This window comes from Psammomys obesus, unplaced genomic scaffold, assembly GCF_907164565.1.
Source record: "Psammomys obesus unplaced genomic scaffold, mPsaObe1.curated_primary_1811, whole genome shotgun sequence".
NCBI lineage: Eukaryota > Metazoa > Chordata > Mammalia > Rodentia > Muridae > Psammomys > Psammomys obesus.
In genome coordinates, this window is record NW_026592890.1 from 12219412 (window position 1) to 12237561 (window position 18150).

Below are 18150 nucleotides of genomic sequence, written 5' to 3' on the forward strand. Positions count from 1 at the left end.
GAGGTAACATTAGCAAATGCCATGTACCCTCACCACCACCCTTGACCAGACTGCTTTTCAGCCTGTAGAGCTGTGACTTTCCCTATTACACTCTTCCCAGTGTACTTCCTCTTGCCCAATCCTGGCAAATCCATTTTTCAGGAGTCTGAAGCTCAGAGGCTTGCATGAATGCCCAGGCTTGTGGCAGGCTTTCCCAACCCTCAGGGACCCCTTCTCTCCAGCCACTTTTCTGTTTCTTTGGGTAGATGTTACCTCCTGGGGTCTCATGGAACCGAATTAATTGGCGGTATTAAAAACAGGTAGAAATGTTGGAGCCTGCATCTTGGGGTATCACAGCCACTCAGCCTAGTGTACCAGGGAGAGTGGCTGATGGGGTTCCTTGGTTCTCCTCCCTCAGGCTCAAGACAACACCCATTGCTTCCCCTCCCTCAGGCTCATGACTATGAGCCTGGTAACCCCTTGGTTGCCTTCCTGAGCTGGCGCAGGCTATGGGGCACAGACTGCCATAGAAACTATCCAGGATGCAGTCAAAGGCAAAGGCATCTCAGCTCCATGGGGCTTTTCTCTGAATTCTACGTGCCAGGGCACTGACTGTGAGCTCTGTTTAATTTTTCCCTCACTGAAATCTGCTTTCTTACCCTTTCTTTCTTTTTCTTTTTCTTTTTCTTTTTTTTTTTTTCAGTATCCTCCTGGATGAAGAGGGACATATTAAGATCACAGGTTGGTAAAAACATAAAACCTGATAGCCTTATCTCCCTTCCTCACTTGTCAGCCCTGATAAATTTGTAGATCAGCTCTTAACAGCCCAATGTTGCATGTCTGACCTGGCTGAATTTTTTGAGCCCAAGTTGCTGGCCTTCGGAATGGGAATGTGAGCATGTAGCAGGGGGAAACTCAGAGTCCTGGAATGCTTCCTCTCTACCCTTACCTAAGACTCCTTCCTGGGCTTGCTGGCCTCTCGATTATGTGCTTACAACAAGGGGACATTCAGACTTTTGCAATCCGTTCTCTGCTCACCTGCCTAAGACTCCTTTCAGGCCTTGCTCAGCCTCGTTGGATGTTTGACTAGAAGCCCTAAGCCCATGCTTGCTCTAAGGCAGACACAGTGTCGCCTTGTCTCCTCTGGCAGTAGTGGTCCAGCTCTTCTCCTTGTTCATATCTAAACCTTGCAACACTAATATAATGAGCCCAGCTGCAAACATGCTGTCTTACCCCTTGATGCCCATGTGTATACTCGCTTCCAGGGGCTGCAACAAGTTACAAGAAGCAGTTTATTGCTTTACCGTTCTGGAACTGTTAAGTCTCAAAGCTAAGCTCAGGAGGTCCCTCTGGGCCCTCGGGTTCTTCAGCTCCCACTGGAGCCTCTTCCTCTTCCGAAATGGCAGGAGGCCAGCATCTTTCAGGCTCACTGATTCTCTCCACATGGATATCTATAAGGTCACCTGGGCCATACGGTTAATACCCTACCTCAGGATATGTACTGTATACTGCAAGTCCCCTTCACACTATCAGATAATCTGTTCATGGGTTCTAGACCATATTTGGGCACCATTATCCTGCCCACTAGCCAGTCCTGGCCTCATCTCCTCTTGTGCTATAACTGGACCTGCTTCCCAAGCAGGTATCAGCCATGCTTCCTTTCCTCCTGAATAACTCTGTGCACAAGGCCCTGTAGTCTCTGAGGGAAGTGATGTGTGTCTGCCTATATAGACACATGGGGTCGTGGCTCAGAGACCGGGTGCTGTGCTTCTCTTTAGATTTTGGCCTGAGCAAGGAGGCCATCGACCATGACAAGAGAGCCTATTCATTTTGTGGAACTATCGAATACATGGCGCCCGAGGTGGTGAACCGGCGGGGTCACACGCAGAGTGCTGACTGGTGGTCCTTCGGTGTGCTCATGGTAAGTGCTTATCCCCTGGTTTCCTTTGTGACTGAATCCCTCATCCCGGCTTGATCCAGAGACACTGGAGACTGGAGAGGAAACAGGGCTTGAAAGGCCTAGTCTCTTACCTGCGCAGGAGGAGGCAGTGAGTTTGAGAACCATCCCTGCAGCCTCCCCTGCGTCTGTCCTAGCCCTTTCTTCAGAAAATGGAAGTGGGGTTCAGATAAGAGCACAAGTATATTGAAGGCCAAGCCTTCTACACACTTAGCTCCACAGACTTAATAGGCATGTGGAGAGAGGCAGCGGCTTCTGTATTAAACATATCTCTCCTATTTCAGATGAAGTCCTTTTGCTTAGTTGTAAAACTTGGCAGGCACCCAAGTGCTCATGGAGCTAGCCAGTTTTGTATTTCCAGTGTGGGCATGCTTCTGCCCTTTCTCCTCTTCCCACTCCAGCAGAACAGCATGCTCATTGACCTCTCACACCTCCACCTAGGCCAGATTCTGTTGCTCTGGAATCTGAGACCAATGATAACCAGGGTCACGGCATTTCCCAACACCGTTTGGTTTGAACATTTAACAACTGAAGAAACTGGGACTGTGAGACCCTCAGTAGATGTGATGAGAGGCTTAGGCAGCTCTCAGCATGGTCCTGTGCATCCAAAGATGCTCCTTTCATAGACACAGCTGCCTGTCATCCTCCACCCCTGCAGCCCTGGTTCAGGCTGTGGGCCTAGGGATGTCTTGAAACCTCAAGGAGGGGTGGTCATGAATGCTTGGGTTCTCAGCTAGCTCTCAAGGCAGAGAAATTCTTTGTATACCTAAGCTGCTAACTTCTGGGAGGCACTTCCAGCCAGCCAAGTTGGGGAGAAGGTTTAACTCACAGTAAAAGATACTCATCACCTCAGGCAGAACCATGTTTTCTTCCCTGTCAGATCTTTTTTGTTTTGTTTTTGTTTGTTTGTTTTTTAATTTCAAGACAGGGTTTCTTTGTGTAGCCTTCGCTGTCCTGGACTCACTTTGTAGACCAGGATCTCACAGAGATCCACCTGCCTCTGCTTCCCCAAGTGCTGGGATTACAGGCATGCACCTATAATCCCATGCACCCTGCCTGGCTCCCTGTCAGATCTTAATGAAAGCTGCTTAGTCAAGGAGTGTCACAGTCTGCCCCATCCCATGAGAAAATGGAGGATGGACCATTGTCAGCCCCTCTCCCTTACACCTTAGGCTGGAGTTTGTAGCTATGACGCTCCGAGATGCAGGCTCTGACATTTCTACCCAGTTTTAAGACTGCCATTAAGTTTTGCTCCATGAGATCCCAAGAGGTACTATCCACCCTGAAGAATCTGGGAAGTGGCTGGAGAGGAAGGAAGCAGTGCCCTTGGGGGTTAGGGAAGCCTGCCACATGCCGTAGACTCACACTCACTCAGTTAGTAGGTGTATGTGAGGAAGGTGCACCTCGTGAAGGTGGCAGTAATGCTGCTTATGATCAGACCCTCGGGCAGCAGGTAGAATACAGGTCTCCTCCTGAAGGACAGCAGCCGTGCCCTGTGGTCCCAGGGCTGTCTCAAAGTGTCTTCCCCTCCCGTTGGAAAAGGTCTTTTCACGTAAGCTAAAGAAACAGCTTTGGTCTCCTCTAGGTGATTTTCCCACAGGTAGGTGTGCTCACATGCAAACACTGTTTTCTTTTGATCCCCTGGCAGGAGGGGTGATACCCTTTCCTTGAAGTCCTTCTCCCTTTCTGCAGGCTTCACTGAAAGGTCTGAAGTCTCTACTTCGTCTGGGCTGTAGGTCAGGGGTGGTCCTGTCCTTGCAGCCCCACACTCTTGGAAACTCAAGTCCACTTTAGGAGCAGGCTGGCCCTGCTGCATGTCCAGGCTTTTCCTTGTTTCCACCAGCTATTTTGGCAAAGGTCTGCACAGCAGTGCTGCAAATAAGCTGTGGTCCTGTGGAGAGGAGGTCATGGACTCTGTGCTCTCTGGCAGGCAGCTGATGTGTGTATACCAACACGGGACCAGCCAGGCTGGCTCCTGATAGTACATAGTCCCAGGGAGCTTTCCCATATAGCCCTGGGCAAGAACTACCAAAGCGTACCTTTCCTGACTTCAAACTATTTCTGTCTCCCTGTCTGCAACTCCTTGGCATTCTGGTAGGTCTCCGCAAAACGTCTCTCTTCTGTCACTGAATATTTGCAAACTTTCCCCAGCTCAGATGTCACGTCACCTCCCCAGACTCCCTGGCATCTGAATCTGCTTCACAGGGACAGTGTGAACTCAGTGGTCCTACCACATGACATGCCCCACAGTCTTTACCCTGCCCGGGGGCTCCCTGTCTCCTAGAGTTTGCAAAGCTGAGGTGGGGAGCTAGGTTTTGCTCCCAAAGGTGTGCTTCTGTAATGGCTGCCACATATGCTCACCTGGAGCCACTGTGGTTCCGGTTCTCACACAAAGAGGACAGTCTTCCTGAATGGCTCGGTTGTTGGATAGCGTGGTGCTTCATTTCGTTCATCAGCTTGACTGGGTAAAGTCCTGTCCAGCACGGTAGTAAGACATACTTTGGCATGTCTGTGGGGCTTTTCTAGAGAGCCCGAGAGAGGAACACTAGACCTGAGTGTGAGCAGTGGCCTCCCACAGGCTGGGGTCCAGGGCTGGATAAAAATGGAAGAATGTGCACCAGCACTCATCAGGCAGACATGAGCAGACCCTACCACCACCATCCCTTCCCTGATGTAATTGATGGTCGGAACCTTCCCAACATGAAAGACAGGACAGATCCTTCCTGTATGGTCCGCAACTTCTCCTGTTGCTTTGACAAGAGCAACTAAGGAGGCAGGGGTTTGTTGTGGCTCTTGATGTGAGGTAAAGTCTGCCGTGCTGGGGAAGGCATGACAGCCAGAATGGCTCTGTCTGTGGTGGTGGGAGCCTCAGGCAATTGGTCACATTGTACCCACAACCAGGAAATAGAGAGGGGTGAACACTGGTGCTCAGCTGGCTTTCTCCTTCATTCTCAGCTCCTGAAATGGTGCCGGCCACCATTCAGCTGCCTCTTCCCTCCTCAGACACTCTCTCTGGAAACACTGGAAACATGCTCAGAAGTGTGTCTCCTTGATACCTTTAAATCCACTGACTCCCATAATCAAGATTAACTGTCATGCTCCCTATATTCTCTCTGTTGGGTCTTGGGACAGGTGGAGAGATGTTGGCAGTGATTCCAGCACTGTTACTCTCCGAGCATAAAGCAGGCACCGTGTCACGTGCCACAGGAAGAGACCACCTTGAGGGTTTCTGGGAGATCCTCACATTTGATCTGACCGCCCTGCCCCCTAGTCTCAAAGCACGACAGGACAGAAATGAAAATCAAGGCTGAGAAGACTGAGCAGTGGTCCCTGATCCCCACCTCCCCTTTGTCTTGTCCAACTACTCTTTTGCACTCAGACCAGCTTCGCTGAGAAGGCTCAACTATGGCACAAGGTTCCCAGTGCTTCCTCGGGTGGCATCAACATTACTTCCCAGTTCTCGAGTGCAAATGGGAGATGGGCCTGAGAAGCATTAGTGTATCCTGTTACCTACCCTACTGAAGGGGTCATCTGGGGGCTGCTGATATCTGTGAGTTGCTTTATTAAGGAATCCTAAGCCCCATGGTAGAAATGAGGACTTGGAAAGCCTGAGCAGGCCTGACCTCTGAGATGGCCAGGGGAGGTGTGTGCTGTTTATAACTCCTTGGACTGGGGACTGGCTCCCAAGATGCAAGACCACCTGAGTGCTGAGCCATCTGTTAACTGCAGTGGTTACGCCACTTCAAAAGCAACCGGAGGGGTCACTGTCTGGGACAGTGGTTCTCAGTCTTCCCAATGCTGCGACCTTTTAACACAGTTCTTCATGGTGTGGTGACCCCCAAGCATAAAATTATCTCATTGCCCCTTCGTAACTATTATTTGGCCACTGTTGTGAATCTTAATATAAATGTCGGATATGCAGGCTATCTGATATGCAACCCTGTGAAAGGCTAGTCCCACCCACAGGTTGAAAACTGCTGATATAGATCATACTATGCCCGCTGTTCAGAAATGCCAGCAGAGGACCCAGGGCAATCATATGAAACCAGAGCCAGCTGACTAAAATGCACTAAAAAATTAAGTCAAACTCATCCCCAAGCCCTGCTACACGTAGCCCTTAGTCACCAGCCACGGTCTATCAAGGGCTCTGCCATTTTCCATTGCAGGCTGGGCTTTGCTGTGGATACTGACTCTGTGCCTCCATATAGATTTTACCACCTGGGGTAGCCTGTGGACCATCAGAGAACAGACCCAAGTGTTTCCAGCTGGAGGTGCGCCATCCTGGTATGAAGTGGCCAGGGGCGGCCAGGTCAGTGACTTGGCCTTGTGAGCCCAGGCCCCTTCTTACACAGAAGTCCTTGTAGCTGGAAACCCTACGCTGGTTCTGCTGCCACTTCAGGTCCCTATGGCACCTAATCTCAAGCTGACCTTGACCGAGATCTCCCTTGAGGCAGGGCTTCATCCAAGCCCCACTGAGAACTGGGGCTGGAAAACGCAGCTGCAGGCTCCCCAAACTAGATGTAGGTGGCTGGCACCCATGCCCTAAGCCATGGCAATTAAAGCTAACTTTGGACCTACTCCCTGAGCTCTGAGGACTGCTCCTGGGAAGTGCCCCTTCTCATCATGGGAGCATCATAGCTACTCACATGAAGCTCATCAGTATCTCACAGAACCACCTGGCGTGGTGCCCGAGCATGCGTGTTTCCCGTGTAGCATCTAACATTGTGACATCTAACACCAGAGCACACGTCTCATCACAGGGGAAGCCGTCCACTGGGCCCTGAGTTGAGACACTTCCTGAGCGTCACCCGGAAATGAGCCCCTTTCTGTGGGCCCCAAGGGTATGGAGATGAAGCCAGAGAAGCAGACAGTCTCATCATTGTCTCCTCCCAAAGAGTCACCTAGTGAGCATTACCGAGTGCCCTGCATTGGTCTCTACCTTGCGGACCTAAGTACAAAGAAATGAACCACAGGGAGGGAGAGAGGAAAGGGGAGAAACGAGAAGAGAGCATGGACTCTGGTTGTCACAGCCGCTGTCAAAAGCCAGGAAGAAACCGCCAAAGAAATGTTGCCTCACATTGTCCTGTGGCACCAATTAGCACCGTGACACCCAGACACGGAGATGGGCTCTATTTCTGCCAGAGGGGTGAAATGGCCAGAGGTGGGAAGTACCGGTCTCATTCTACACAGTCAGGCTCTTTCTTGGAAATGGGATTTCATGAGTGCTATGAATAGACTCTAAGGAAGAACCAAATAGCCAGAGTTCCCCTCCCTGGGAGCCTATTTTGAGATGGTAATTTCTATAATCAGCTTATGAATGCTCGTCCTATTTATCAGATGAGCCGCTCATCTCCTAGTCATTTTAATTATGTTTGTCTATTTTTAAACTCTCATCTGGACTCTGTTGCTCTTGCCATTTATTACTTACACATTTGTTTATTGCCTGCAGCCCGACTTTGTGTGCACTTTGGCTTAATCAGCACGCAAGACGGGCAGCAAGTTCAGATACCTGAACTGAGCAAGGGCTTGTTCAATTTTAAAAGTTGATTTACAGAAAGAAGACAGATAATATTAATAAACTATACCCGTATCATCCCCACTCCCTCTTTCATCCCTCTTCCACTGACACCCTCCTTTCTAACAAGCCTCCCTCCCACTATCATGACATATTTATGTGGGAGGTGAAATGACTAAAATTCATTATGCAAATGTATGAAACTGTCAAACAATAATTAAAAAGATTTAAAAACCTGTAGCCTCCTTATTTCTCTAAGTTTATAATTCCACTCTGATAGCCCATAGCCCGTCAGTGATGGTTGGTCCACATTGTCAACTTGACTGGATTTGGAATCACCTGGGAGACACACTTCTGGGTATGTTTGTGAGGGCGTTTTTCAGAGAGGCTTGCCTGAGAAGGAATGACCCATCATGCATATGCAGAGCACTGTCCATGGACAGAGGGAAAGAGAAGAAGCCAGTTAAGTGCCCACACTTACCCCTTTCTGCCTCCTGACTGGGTATGTGAACAGCCTCATGCTCCTGCCTCAACCTTCCCTGCCAATAATGGCCGCTCGGGAACTCCCTCCTTGAGTGATTTCGTCAGATGGTTTTTCCGCAGCAAGGAGAGGTTAACGTGTTTTCACATTTCTGAAGTTTAGGAAACTTTTAGGTACATTTCAGTCTAACACAGTGGTTCTCAACCTTCCTAATGCTGCAGCCCCAGCCATATTACTTTCGTTGCTACTTCGTAACTGTAATGTTGCTACTTTTATGATTTGTAATGTAAATATATGCTATGCAGATTATTTGATATGTGACCCCTGTGAAAATGTCATTCACCCCGCAGGGGTCATGACCCACAGGTTGAGAACCACTGGTTTAAGGTATACTGTTAGCTGGTGACAACTTGAACATCCAACAGTAGATACTTTGTTGTGTATTGTCTCATCCACCTATAGCAGGATGTTACGGGAGTTTTATAGTAAGCATAAAATGTTTTCTAATTCAGGAAGTCAGGGCAGCATGTGTCTTTGAATGATGGGATGGAGGCAATTATTTGGGTTTTTGTACTTGTGCTTCTCAGGATTTTCACAATGCAAAGGAATGACACTGGACAATAAGTTGTTAAGGGGCAGAGAAGATGTCATGACATGCAGAATTAATGTGACCGATTAAAGATCTGCTGCCAGGCTGCTACCTCCTCATTTTGACTGAAGTGAAGGGTGCTCACAGTGCCACACATTTCTGTGAGCCTTAGTATCTCATGTGTGAAAGGGGTTTGCTGTTGCTGCCTTCCCCTCTCTCACAGCCGCAATGCTCCAAGGGAGGTGGATGGTGGTGGTGATTGTGGTGGTAGTGATGGTGGTGGTGGTGGTGGTGGTGGTGGTGGTGATGGTGGTGGTGGTGGTGGTGATGGTGGTGGTGGTGATTGTGGTGGTGGTGATGGTGGTGGTGGTGATGGTGGTGGTGGTGCTGCTGCTGGGTTATGATGTCTGTCGGATTTCAGGCCTCTGGAGCCCACAGAATCAGCACTGTTTGTGTGAATAAGACATCTATGATCAGCAGGGGCTGCTGTTGGGCTTCACCTTATCTCAGCTCCCTTCCTGGCTAGGGCTATCTCTGCATTTGGCAGTCTGTGCGAGAGATTGCTGGTGCCATGTTGGCGCCATCAGATGTTGTTAATGGGCTGTAACCAGGAGCATTCCCATCACAGACAAAGATATAGAACATGCAGGGGATCAGTATGAGTAGCCTCATGTTCTTCCTCTTACCCCTCTGGCCCCTGTCCTGCTGGGCTCTCCTACTGGGGGTAGGTAGCCCCGAGACCACAGGAAGTACATCATTCACTCTGTTCACCCTTCATGCATCTCTCCAGCTAGGGTGGGAATCTGGAGGCAGGATCCCCAGTTCCTCACCACATGGCTGGTGAGGATTGGAGATGAAAGAACGAACTCATGTGCTCTCTCTTGTTCTGCAGTTCGAGATGCTCACAGGGTCCCTGCCATTCCAGGGGAAGGACAGGAAGGAAACAATGGCCCTCATCCTCAAGTGAGTGTGGGTACCTTCTCCAGCACACTGCTCCACCCGGGAGCAGAGCCTTGGCCTTTGGTGTCGATAGCTGAGGAGGAAGTGGGCTGCTGGGTTTCAGTAGGAGCAGTGGGACTGGGGAAGAGCCATCTGCTCTGTGTCATTGTCACCACAGATGGAGTGCATGCCAGCTGTGTGGGATCCTTGATGTCCTGGAAGATCCACGGGGGAATGCTGATCATTCTCAGACAGAGATATACTCACGTAGATTGTCTGGTGCTGGCCTCCAGACAGTGTGATGGCCATCTTCCAGGTGGCTGGAGAATGGGAGGGCACGGGTGCAGGGCTTCCGCTCCTCCTGCTGACCCTGCTCGTGGTCACCTACACCCACCTGACTGGGGTTGGCACAGTTTGTGCTTCATTCCTCTGCAGACTTATTTACCTAAAGATCAGGAGTGTCTTCAGGAACACAGAAGAGGTGGTCAGACCACTGTCTGACCCTCTGGCTGTGTGCCCTAAAGTCCTAGATGAGTTGGACATGTGCATCAGAGAAGGGCAAGAAGTGAGGAGATAGGGTTCAATGGACTCTGACTGATTAGTACTGTCCTGGTGACCACTGCCAGAATAAAGGGACATTACTAAACTTGGGGGCCATCAAACATGGCAAGCCAAGCCTTTGTAAGTGCCTCCCTTACACATGGGATAAAGGATGTATAAAGGAAACTGCACTGTGAGGACACATCAAAAGCTTTGCATCGTTCAGAGTCTTCCTAGAGCCCTGCCAGGGAGCCAGGGAGCCCACGTGCACCTGATCAATCGTGTAGCTGCCCTAGCTGCACCCTGTGTTCTTGCGGGAATGCCTCTATTCCCTGGGCTTTAATGGTAGCTTGGTTTACTTTTTTACTAAAGCTGGTAAAACTCCCTCCAGCAACCCCATATGGGCCCACGCAGCCACACTGACAGGTCAGCCCATGCTCAGCACCTTGCTGAGGAGTAAGGTCCGAGGACACCAGGGTCCAACATTGCTGCTGTGCCCTTGGAATGCTCCATTTCCAGACATCCTCCATAGTTCTGCAGCAGCCCAACCAAGGGAAAAGGAGAGAACCACTGTTCCCACGGTGCCAGGAAGGAACTCACCAAAGTTAACCCACTATTAATCTTTCTTGCTTAAAAAAAAAAAAATAAAATATATATATAAAACAAAAACAAAAAACACTTTGCGTAGTAAAAAAATTGATTTGAAAAATAATTTCCATTGAAAATATTGTTGATACTTAGGGAATCTCTATTGCTATTTTGATTATTCACTGTGTTTTCAATGGATTACTTAGCAGCAATTGTGAAAATTTCTCATTTTAAATTTTGATTATGGTCAACAACTAACCTCAAGCCACTTGAGCTGAAAGTCTTTGGTGTCCCCACATAATTTTAAGGCATAATGGGGTCCTTAAAACCAGAGTGCTGGCACTGTTGCTCCACATGTTGGAGCATCTGTCCCCTTGTAAACAGAGAGGCCTTGTAGGACTGGGGAATGCACTTATCTTTGCCCTCTACCTCCTAACCTGCATCCCATTCTGCCTTCCAGAGCCAAGCTGGGAATGCCACAGTTCCTCAGTATGGAGGCACAGAGCCTGCTGAGGGCCCTTTTCAAGAGGAACCCCTGCAACCGGTTAGGTAAGGGTCCCCGTGATACCCCCTCTTGCAGGAATGCAATGAGGCTGCCATCTAGACCCCCTTAGGAATGTGGGGGCGATCATTCTCTTCTCCCTTGGGAACATGGAAGACTACCTCCCTGTACCCCAACTCTGACTGAACTGTATGCTTTGCCTTGCTGAGGTCACAGGAATTAGAGGGTCCTCAAAGCTGGGGACCACTCACATGTGGCCTTCACAAACACATGTTCTTATCAGGACTGCCGAAAGGCATACGATTCTCAAAGTTATCATAATTTGTTCTTTAAAGTAGTCTCTGCTTTTGCACAAAACCATCATGTTTTCTTCTGGTTTCATGTCTCATCCTTTTAAAAACTCCATGAACTGCAGGCAGAATGGTTGAAAGGTCACTTCTAATGTATTGCCTCTGAAGTTAAGTCCAACAAAAACAGAGCCCAGTTTACCTTCACATCGACCAACCATGCAAAGTTGACTACTTGGTCTGGAAACCCTTGGGGATAGACTGAGACACAGGGGTGGGGTGAGGGTCCATGGCAGTATGGGCACAGTGTGCTGCTAATGGTTTGTTCCACAGACCAGCAGAAGGTACCCAGGCCATTGGCTGCAGCCTCACAGACAGGAACCCGTCATCCAGATGTGAGTTAGGAAATTCTCCATTCTCGAAAAAAAAAAAATAATAATAATAATAATTAGATTTTCCTCTCCGCCTGGCTCAGCACCAAAGGAAGCTCGGCCTCATTTAATTTCTTTCATGTATCGGCTTCAATTCAGGGAACTTGTGCAATAATTTACAATCTTTCAGTTATTAAGCAAAGCTACTATGAAAAGCACTGTTCTACCTCCTGGGAGCATCCTACCAGTGTGAGGGTATTTGTATACAGCAAATGTGGTGTGAGGATTGTAAAGGGTTGCTGTGCTACTTCAACAACTAAATAGATTCACATTCAGCTTCTAACCCGGGTTTCACGTCACACTCAGCTGTTCCCTCCTGAAGTTGCCTTAGATGATAGTTCTAGGTAAGGTAGGACAGGACAAGGTAAAAACAGTCAATTTTATGAGCTTGTCAGAGACACATCAACTGTGGTTGCCCTGGGTCCCGATGCCCTTGGCACCATCTCCCTCCTCACCCATGACCATCAGTCCCAGACACAGACAAGGTCTCTGGGGAATCTCCGGTGAGAATGGCTGCTTCACATGCTGACATTCAGATGCCTAGTGCGGACTGCCCAGGAGCCACTGGAAGGATGCTTGTCCTGTGTGGAGCCTGTGATTGTGTCTATGGCCAAGCTAGGGGAGCATGGTGAGACTGGCTTTGTGTCACTTGACATTCACTGAGCTGTCCCAGTGGGGTCTTTACAGTTGGGCCAAAGAGTTGGGACTCTTCATCACCTGGCCAGAGCAGTTTCCCTGGCAGGTGCTCGCCAAGATGGGTAACCAGAAAGTGAAAGACCCAGGTAAGCAGCTCTGGTCCCTGGGATGCCAGTGGCGTGATGAGGTGGCAGGCCTCAGGATGGGAATGTGTGGAGCCATGGTGGACTCCGTGTTGTGGACATACACACAGGGTTGTTTATGTTGGCTCGTGATTTGGAGGAAACCCATGGGCCAGATTGTCCCTGGGCTGTTGTTCTTGGGTCACTTATGCAAATCTCAGATAGGACCTCAGCCAAAAATCACTGTGATTTCTCCTGGGACCGGGTGGGTTATTATCATCCTGACTGGGTAAGAGCAGGCTCTCAGGTATGTGGCCTGAGGCCCTAACAATATCTCTGAACTGCCAGGTCTGCCTTGCTCCTAGCTGTGTCTAGCTCAGTGACGTTGGGCAGTCAGCTCTTCTCCCTGGGGAATGAGGCCAGCTGGTCAGTCCCCGAGATCCCTCCTGGCTTCATCAGCCCAAGACTGGACACTCTCCTTCCCCAGGGAGGCATCCTGGGTTCTCAACTCAGCTGTGGAACCGTGCATTAAACTGACCCACCATAGCATACACTCATGCCTGTGCTCGTCCAACCATGAGGCTGGAGGAGCCTGTTGTATCTGGCTTTTTCATAAACATCTACTTTTTAGGATATCAGGGGAATAGAAGAGCCCCATGTGGGAGGCCTCAAGCAGGGACAGGTCCCCTGGCGATAGCCACAATGCTTTGGACACGGCTTCTACTGTGTAAAAATATGAGAGCGGACAGCCACTTCCTAGGGGGATTTGGCATTCTGGAGACAAGTCAGGTGTCAGTGTCCTGTTGAGAGCCCTAAGTTGGAGCCAAGCATTTGTGCCTTATTAACTGTGCAACAACAGCTCTGTCAAGTCTCCAGTGGAGATGGGCAGACTTTTGGAGAATGCTCTCTGAGGTAGGGCTTGTCTCTGAGTCCTTGGGCATCTGTTATAGCTGCAAATAAACTGTCTTTAATTCACACATGAATTCTGTTCAACTTAATTTATACCAAGGTTGTTCTTTTTTCTATTTTCCCTGTGGAGAAGCCCCAAGCTCCAACCATGATTGTACTTGCTGAATTATATGGAAAAAAAAAATTCAGTTTATTTGTTTTCCTTGAATTTTACACACTTTCATTCTGTACAGCAAATGGGCATAGAAGATAGGGAGGTTTAGAAAAAAAAAAAAACAAACAGGAGAAGAAAAATAATTATATAAAACTCTAGGCTTAACAGATTTGTGTTTATTTTGAGATTGTATTTATCAGCTCCAAAGGCATCCAGCAAGGGCTTCAGTTCTTTACCAGACTTCCTGTCTTGTTAGGCAGTTGTGATCACAGCTTTCTTGCTTCCTGAGAATGTCTTCATACCTGTTTCCTTTTTGAGTGTGTTGGGATAAGACAAAGAGCTCTGGACCTTTTCTACTCGCAGCCTTGGACGGTGGTAGAGATTTGGTGACCTCCAACCTTGGCAGGGTCTCAGTGGAATTGATGGCACCTGGTATGCTGCTCTTGCAAGAGTTCCAGCTAAGTAGGGAAAGCCCATGAGCTTCGTCCAGTCAAGTCCGCTTTTGGGATTGCACCCTTCAGACATGTTGACCGATGTCCAGAAGAAGCTAGCTAGCTGACTCGCAGCTGCAGGCGGGGCTCGGCCACAGCAGAGAGGTGCTGTTCCTGTGTGATGCGGCCAGATGCTTCAGTTTACGAGGAAAGGGAGCTAAACAAACAGCACGCGGAGCCCAGGATGGCCAGTCTACATTAGAAGGTCATGTAATGCAGGGTAGGAGACAGCTTTCCAAAGGCAAGCACAGACGTGCTCATTTCCTAGGTGGGCAAGAAAGAGCCTCCCTTTCACCTCCTGCTCCTCGGCTGGCTGGCTCTGTAAACAGTAAGCATATGTTATTTTTATGAGTTAAACGTATTTTGGTTTGGTTTTGTTTTGGGAGGGAGGAGCTGTTTTCAAGGGAAACATTTAGTATTTAGAGACCCTGAGACACACTGGCCCACCTCAGCTTTGATACCGCCCGTGTGGCGGTGGAGAATCTGCAGTTCCCTCTCCCCACCCTGAGGGTCACACTGGCACCCTTGAGCAGAAGGTGTAACTGCCACACTCTGCCACACTTGTACCCAGCGTGAGGGTCTTCAGGTGAAGGCCCAAAGACACCAGGACTATGTCCCTTGCTCTTGGGTTTGATGAAACAGCACACCCCACAAAAATGTGGCTGAGAGAGAGCACAAGATGGTGGGGGGAGACCCAGGGCTCAGCAAGACTCTCCATAGGCTCCGCCAGCCTCATTCCACTCCCTGGACCCCATCTCTTAAACAGATGTCCTAGGACCCATTATCATATGAGTGGTCAGAATCTCTGTGCCGGCTCCTGCCTGGGAAGGTAGGCAAGAGTGGCAGCAGCCGCTTGGTTCTCTGTTGCCTTTGGAAGAAAGAAGTCCTGGCTCCTCTGCACCCTATGGCGAGCAGGAATTCCAGTGCACCACTTCCTCCAGAGAGAAGGCTGGTGAGAAACGGGCGTATGCGAAAGGCTAGAGAAACCCTGTCCTCTGGGGCTTCACTTTAAGGTTCATTTCCTGAATCCAACATGCTGCACAGCCGCTGATGGTCCAGGCCAGCCTTCCAGGTTTCCTGGCTCTTCCTCATCATACTTGAGCAGATGGTGAGAACAGTACAGTGTCGTGAAGGACGGTTGTGTGCACAGAACTCGACCTAGGAGGGTCTCGTTTAAGCCCCTCATTCGTATGCTGGGCTTGGGGGTCTTCCCAGATCTGACAGATGGTCCTCATTATCAAGAGTTGTGGGGTGGCACAGGAAAGACAAGGCTCAGAGATGCATACAGATGCCTTGCTTCCGGGGTATAGCAGAGAGGGGCTAGATCCTGCTCTGGCCCCTGCCTGGTCTGTGCTTACCCATAGCTCGTCCCCTCTGTGCTTGCTCACCTGTGAACTGAGGATAAGTGTGTGTACCTCAGAGTCATCAGGCACCTCACAGGGCAGAACAGTGCCTGGCACGCAGGAAGTACTGTCCTGTGTCTCATGGATTGAGTGCGACTGTAAAGGGCCTGTGGAGGGGTGCTGTAGTTTACAGGAATGTCTCAGAGCAGCCAACTTTCCGCATCCTGAGCTGTCCCAGGCCTGAGCGTCCTCCACCCCACAGCCTTTTGCTTGGCTGACTCATTCTGTACCACACGCTTCTTTTCCCACCTAGCAGCCTCCACCTGCCACCTACAGCTGTGCGTAACTGTTGGATATGAGTGCTGGGTGCCCTCAGTAGAGCTGGGCGAATCGAGGCCCTGAACGGCCAGATCCCTGTCAGGTCCTTCGGCTGGACAACAGAGGTCCTTAGGTGGAGGACACACCAGCCTTGGGGTGTTCAACATGCCTGCATGGGTGAAGGGGCCTGGACTGAGAAGTGAGAGCCCATCCATGGCAGAGGCTACAGAGATTACTGTCCTGGCTGCCTTCCAGGACCCCTACCTATGCCACAAAGGATCCAGCCCAGACCTGGCATCTGTGACTGAGAACAGTTTCTAAAACCTGGGAGCTCAGAGAGGAGGGTTAAAAAAAAAAAAAAAAAAAGAAAGTGAGGGAGGGGTGCTCAGGAGAACAGGGGACTCACCCTGCAGAATTCTACACAGACGTATCAGAACAGAACCCTCTGGAGAAAGATGGCAGACTGAAGCTCAGACTTGTGGCTGCTTGGTCTGCTGGGTGCGTTCTTCACTCCTCAGGCATAAGCCCCTCTCGGGATGGGTGCTTGTCCAGTGTCCATCTCTACACAGAGCTCTGCTGCATCTTGCCTCCCTGAGTTCAGCATTTTCAGGGGTTGGTTTTCAAACCCCCTTTTCTCTGCTCTGGCTTTTCCTGCAGAGCCAGATGAGTAACAAGAAACATTGGTTCTATTAGCCTGCTTCCTGGTCTTTCCAAAGCTGGCAGCTCTCCATTCACCCCTAATGAGCAGCCACAGCCTCTCCCGGGGGGCCCACAAGTTCTCACAGGGGAGCATGAGGTGAGGCCAGCACAGAGTCAGATGTGTGATGAACACAAACAGCTTGGCAAGTAAATGTTCCTCATCACACTGATGTGGTGGACATGGTCTAGAGCAGCTCTGTTTGCTCACCCAGGGGTTCCATGTCTCCATTCTGTTTCCTGTCCAGAGATGATGTGGACAGATAGCAGACATTGCCCATCCCTTGAGGTCCCATCCTAGTTTCCACAGGCTGTGCTACTAACACACACACACACACACACACACACACACACACACACACACACATGCTTAAACACACACAGTCCAGCAGTTCTGCAAGACACACAATTATCAAGCAAAAGTTGTTAACAACAAGTGGGTACGATTTAAATGGACAGAAAACCAAAGAAGTGATGTGCAAATAGCATATAAGTGACTAAGAAATAAAAAAGCAGAGCTCATATTTCTATCAATCCTGGAAGGCTTTCTAGATGGTTTCAGTGTAGATACAGATGATTTACAATTAGAGGAGGTGAGGAAGGCAAGCCATCAGCAGAGTGGGGACAACAAATGTAAACATTGCAGAGGAGCTAGGAATTAACCATTTCCAAAAATAAAAATAAAACCAGTGAAAATCTTTTCAGCAGAACCTCTTGGGAATAGTTTGCTGGACTTGGAAGTCCTGATGAAATGAGTATGTCAGAGGAGGGTATTCAAGTGTGAACCGGCTAAACACGGGTAATAGAAGGACCCCTTCTCCAGGATAGCATGGCTCTTAATTCTGTGCCTCATGCCTTTAATCAAGTATAGAAAGGTGGGCCCAGGCTTCAGGATGTCTCCATGCAAAAAATACCCACGGTAATTAGAACTCGGAACTAGGTATGAAGGGCTGACGTCTGAATCCCACAGGCCTCTGTGTGTGCCTGGGAAACTTGCTGTGGAACGATGGAGCCTAAAGAGAGATCCATTGTCCTCCATTCTCCCTGTCTGACTCTGGGGTCCTGTCAGTGCCTAGGACAGGAGATGATTTGCAGGCTTCCTCCTGGGACAGGGGAGGCTTGAGTAGTGTTTGGTCAAGATCCTGTAATATAGCAGCTCTGGCTCCCAGTCAGCACAAACACGTTCCCATCCTCCCTGCCCGGAACTCTGCTCCCTGCTATTTGTCAAATGTGTTCAGTCTAGATAAAAGTGGAGCCAAATCCACAACTATCTATTTTAAAATATTTTAGGAGAGGATAAGACTAGCATGAAGAATAATGACCAAGTTTGTTCTCTAAAGGTCACTGAAGCTTTAAAGACCTGGCTGCAGAAACCTTCCGCCAATGCATAGAGTTTTTGAGCAGTACTCAGAATATCAGCTCTTTTCGCTGAGACTGCAAAACTGAGAGTTGGTGCCAGATTCTAACTGCAGAAGAAAATAAGGTCAGGGGAGAGTAACAGAGGAGATTCATAAACACCCCAACACCAGCTTCTCTAGGGTGCCCCCTTATTTTAGTTGCAGACCATACTGCAAGCCTTGTGTATACAGAGGTTCTTCAAACAGAGGCAAGGCATGCCTCGCTGGATAGGTGTCCATGCTGAGGCCTGGGAGGGTGGGTGACATTCATCGCTG

General features: G+C 49.4%; 1 protein-coding gene across 2 annotated transcripts in view; it reads left to right on the forward strand.

The window, feature by feature from the left end:
• The window catches only part of Rps6ka2 (ribosomal protein S6 kinase A2), a 277337-nt gene that overhangs the window by 221023 nt on the left and 38164 nt on the right, over nt 1-18150 (forward strand). For both annotated transcript variants that reach the window (XM_055615970.1, XM_055615971.1), the window contains 4 exons: nt 683-720; nt 1758-1900; nt 9414-9484; nt 11049-11137. In XM_055615970.1, coding sequence (XP_055471945.1) covers nt 683-720; nt 1758-1900; nt 9414-9484; nt 11049-11137 — 341 coding nt within the window. The remainder of the gene's footprint in view (nt 1-682; nt 721-1757; nt 1901-9413; nt 9485-11048; nt 11138-18150) is intronic.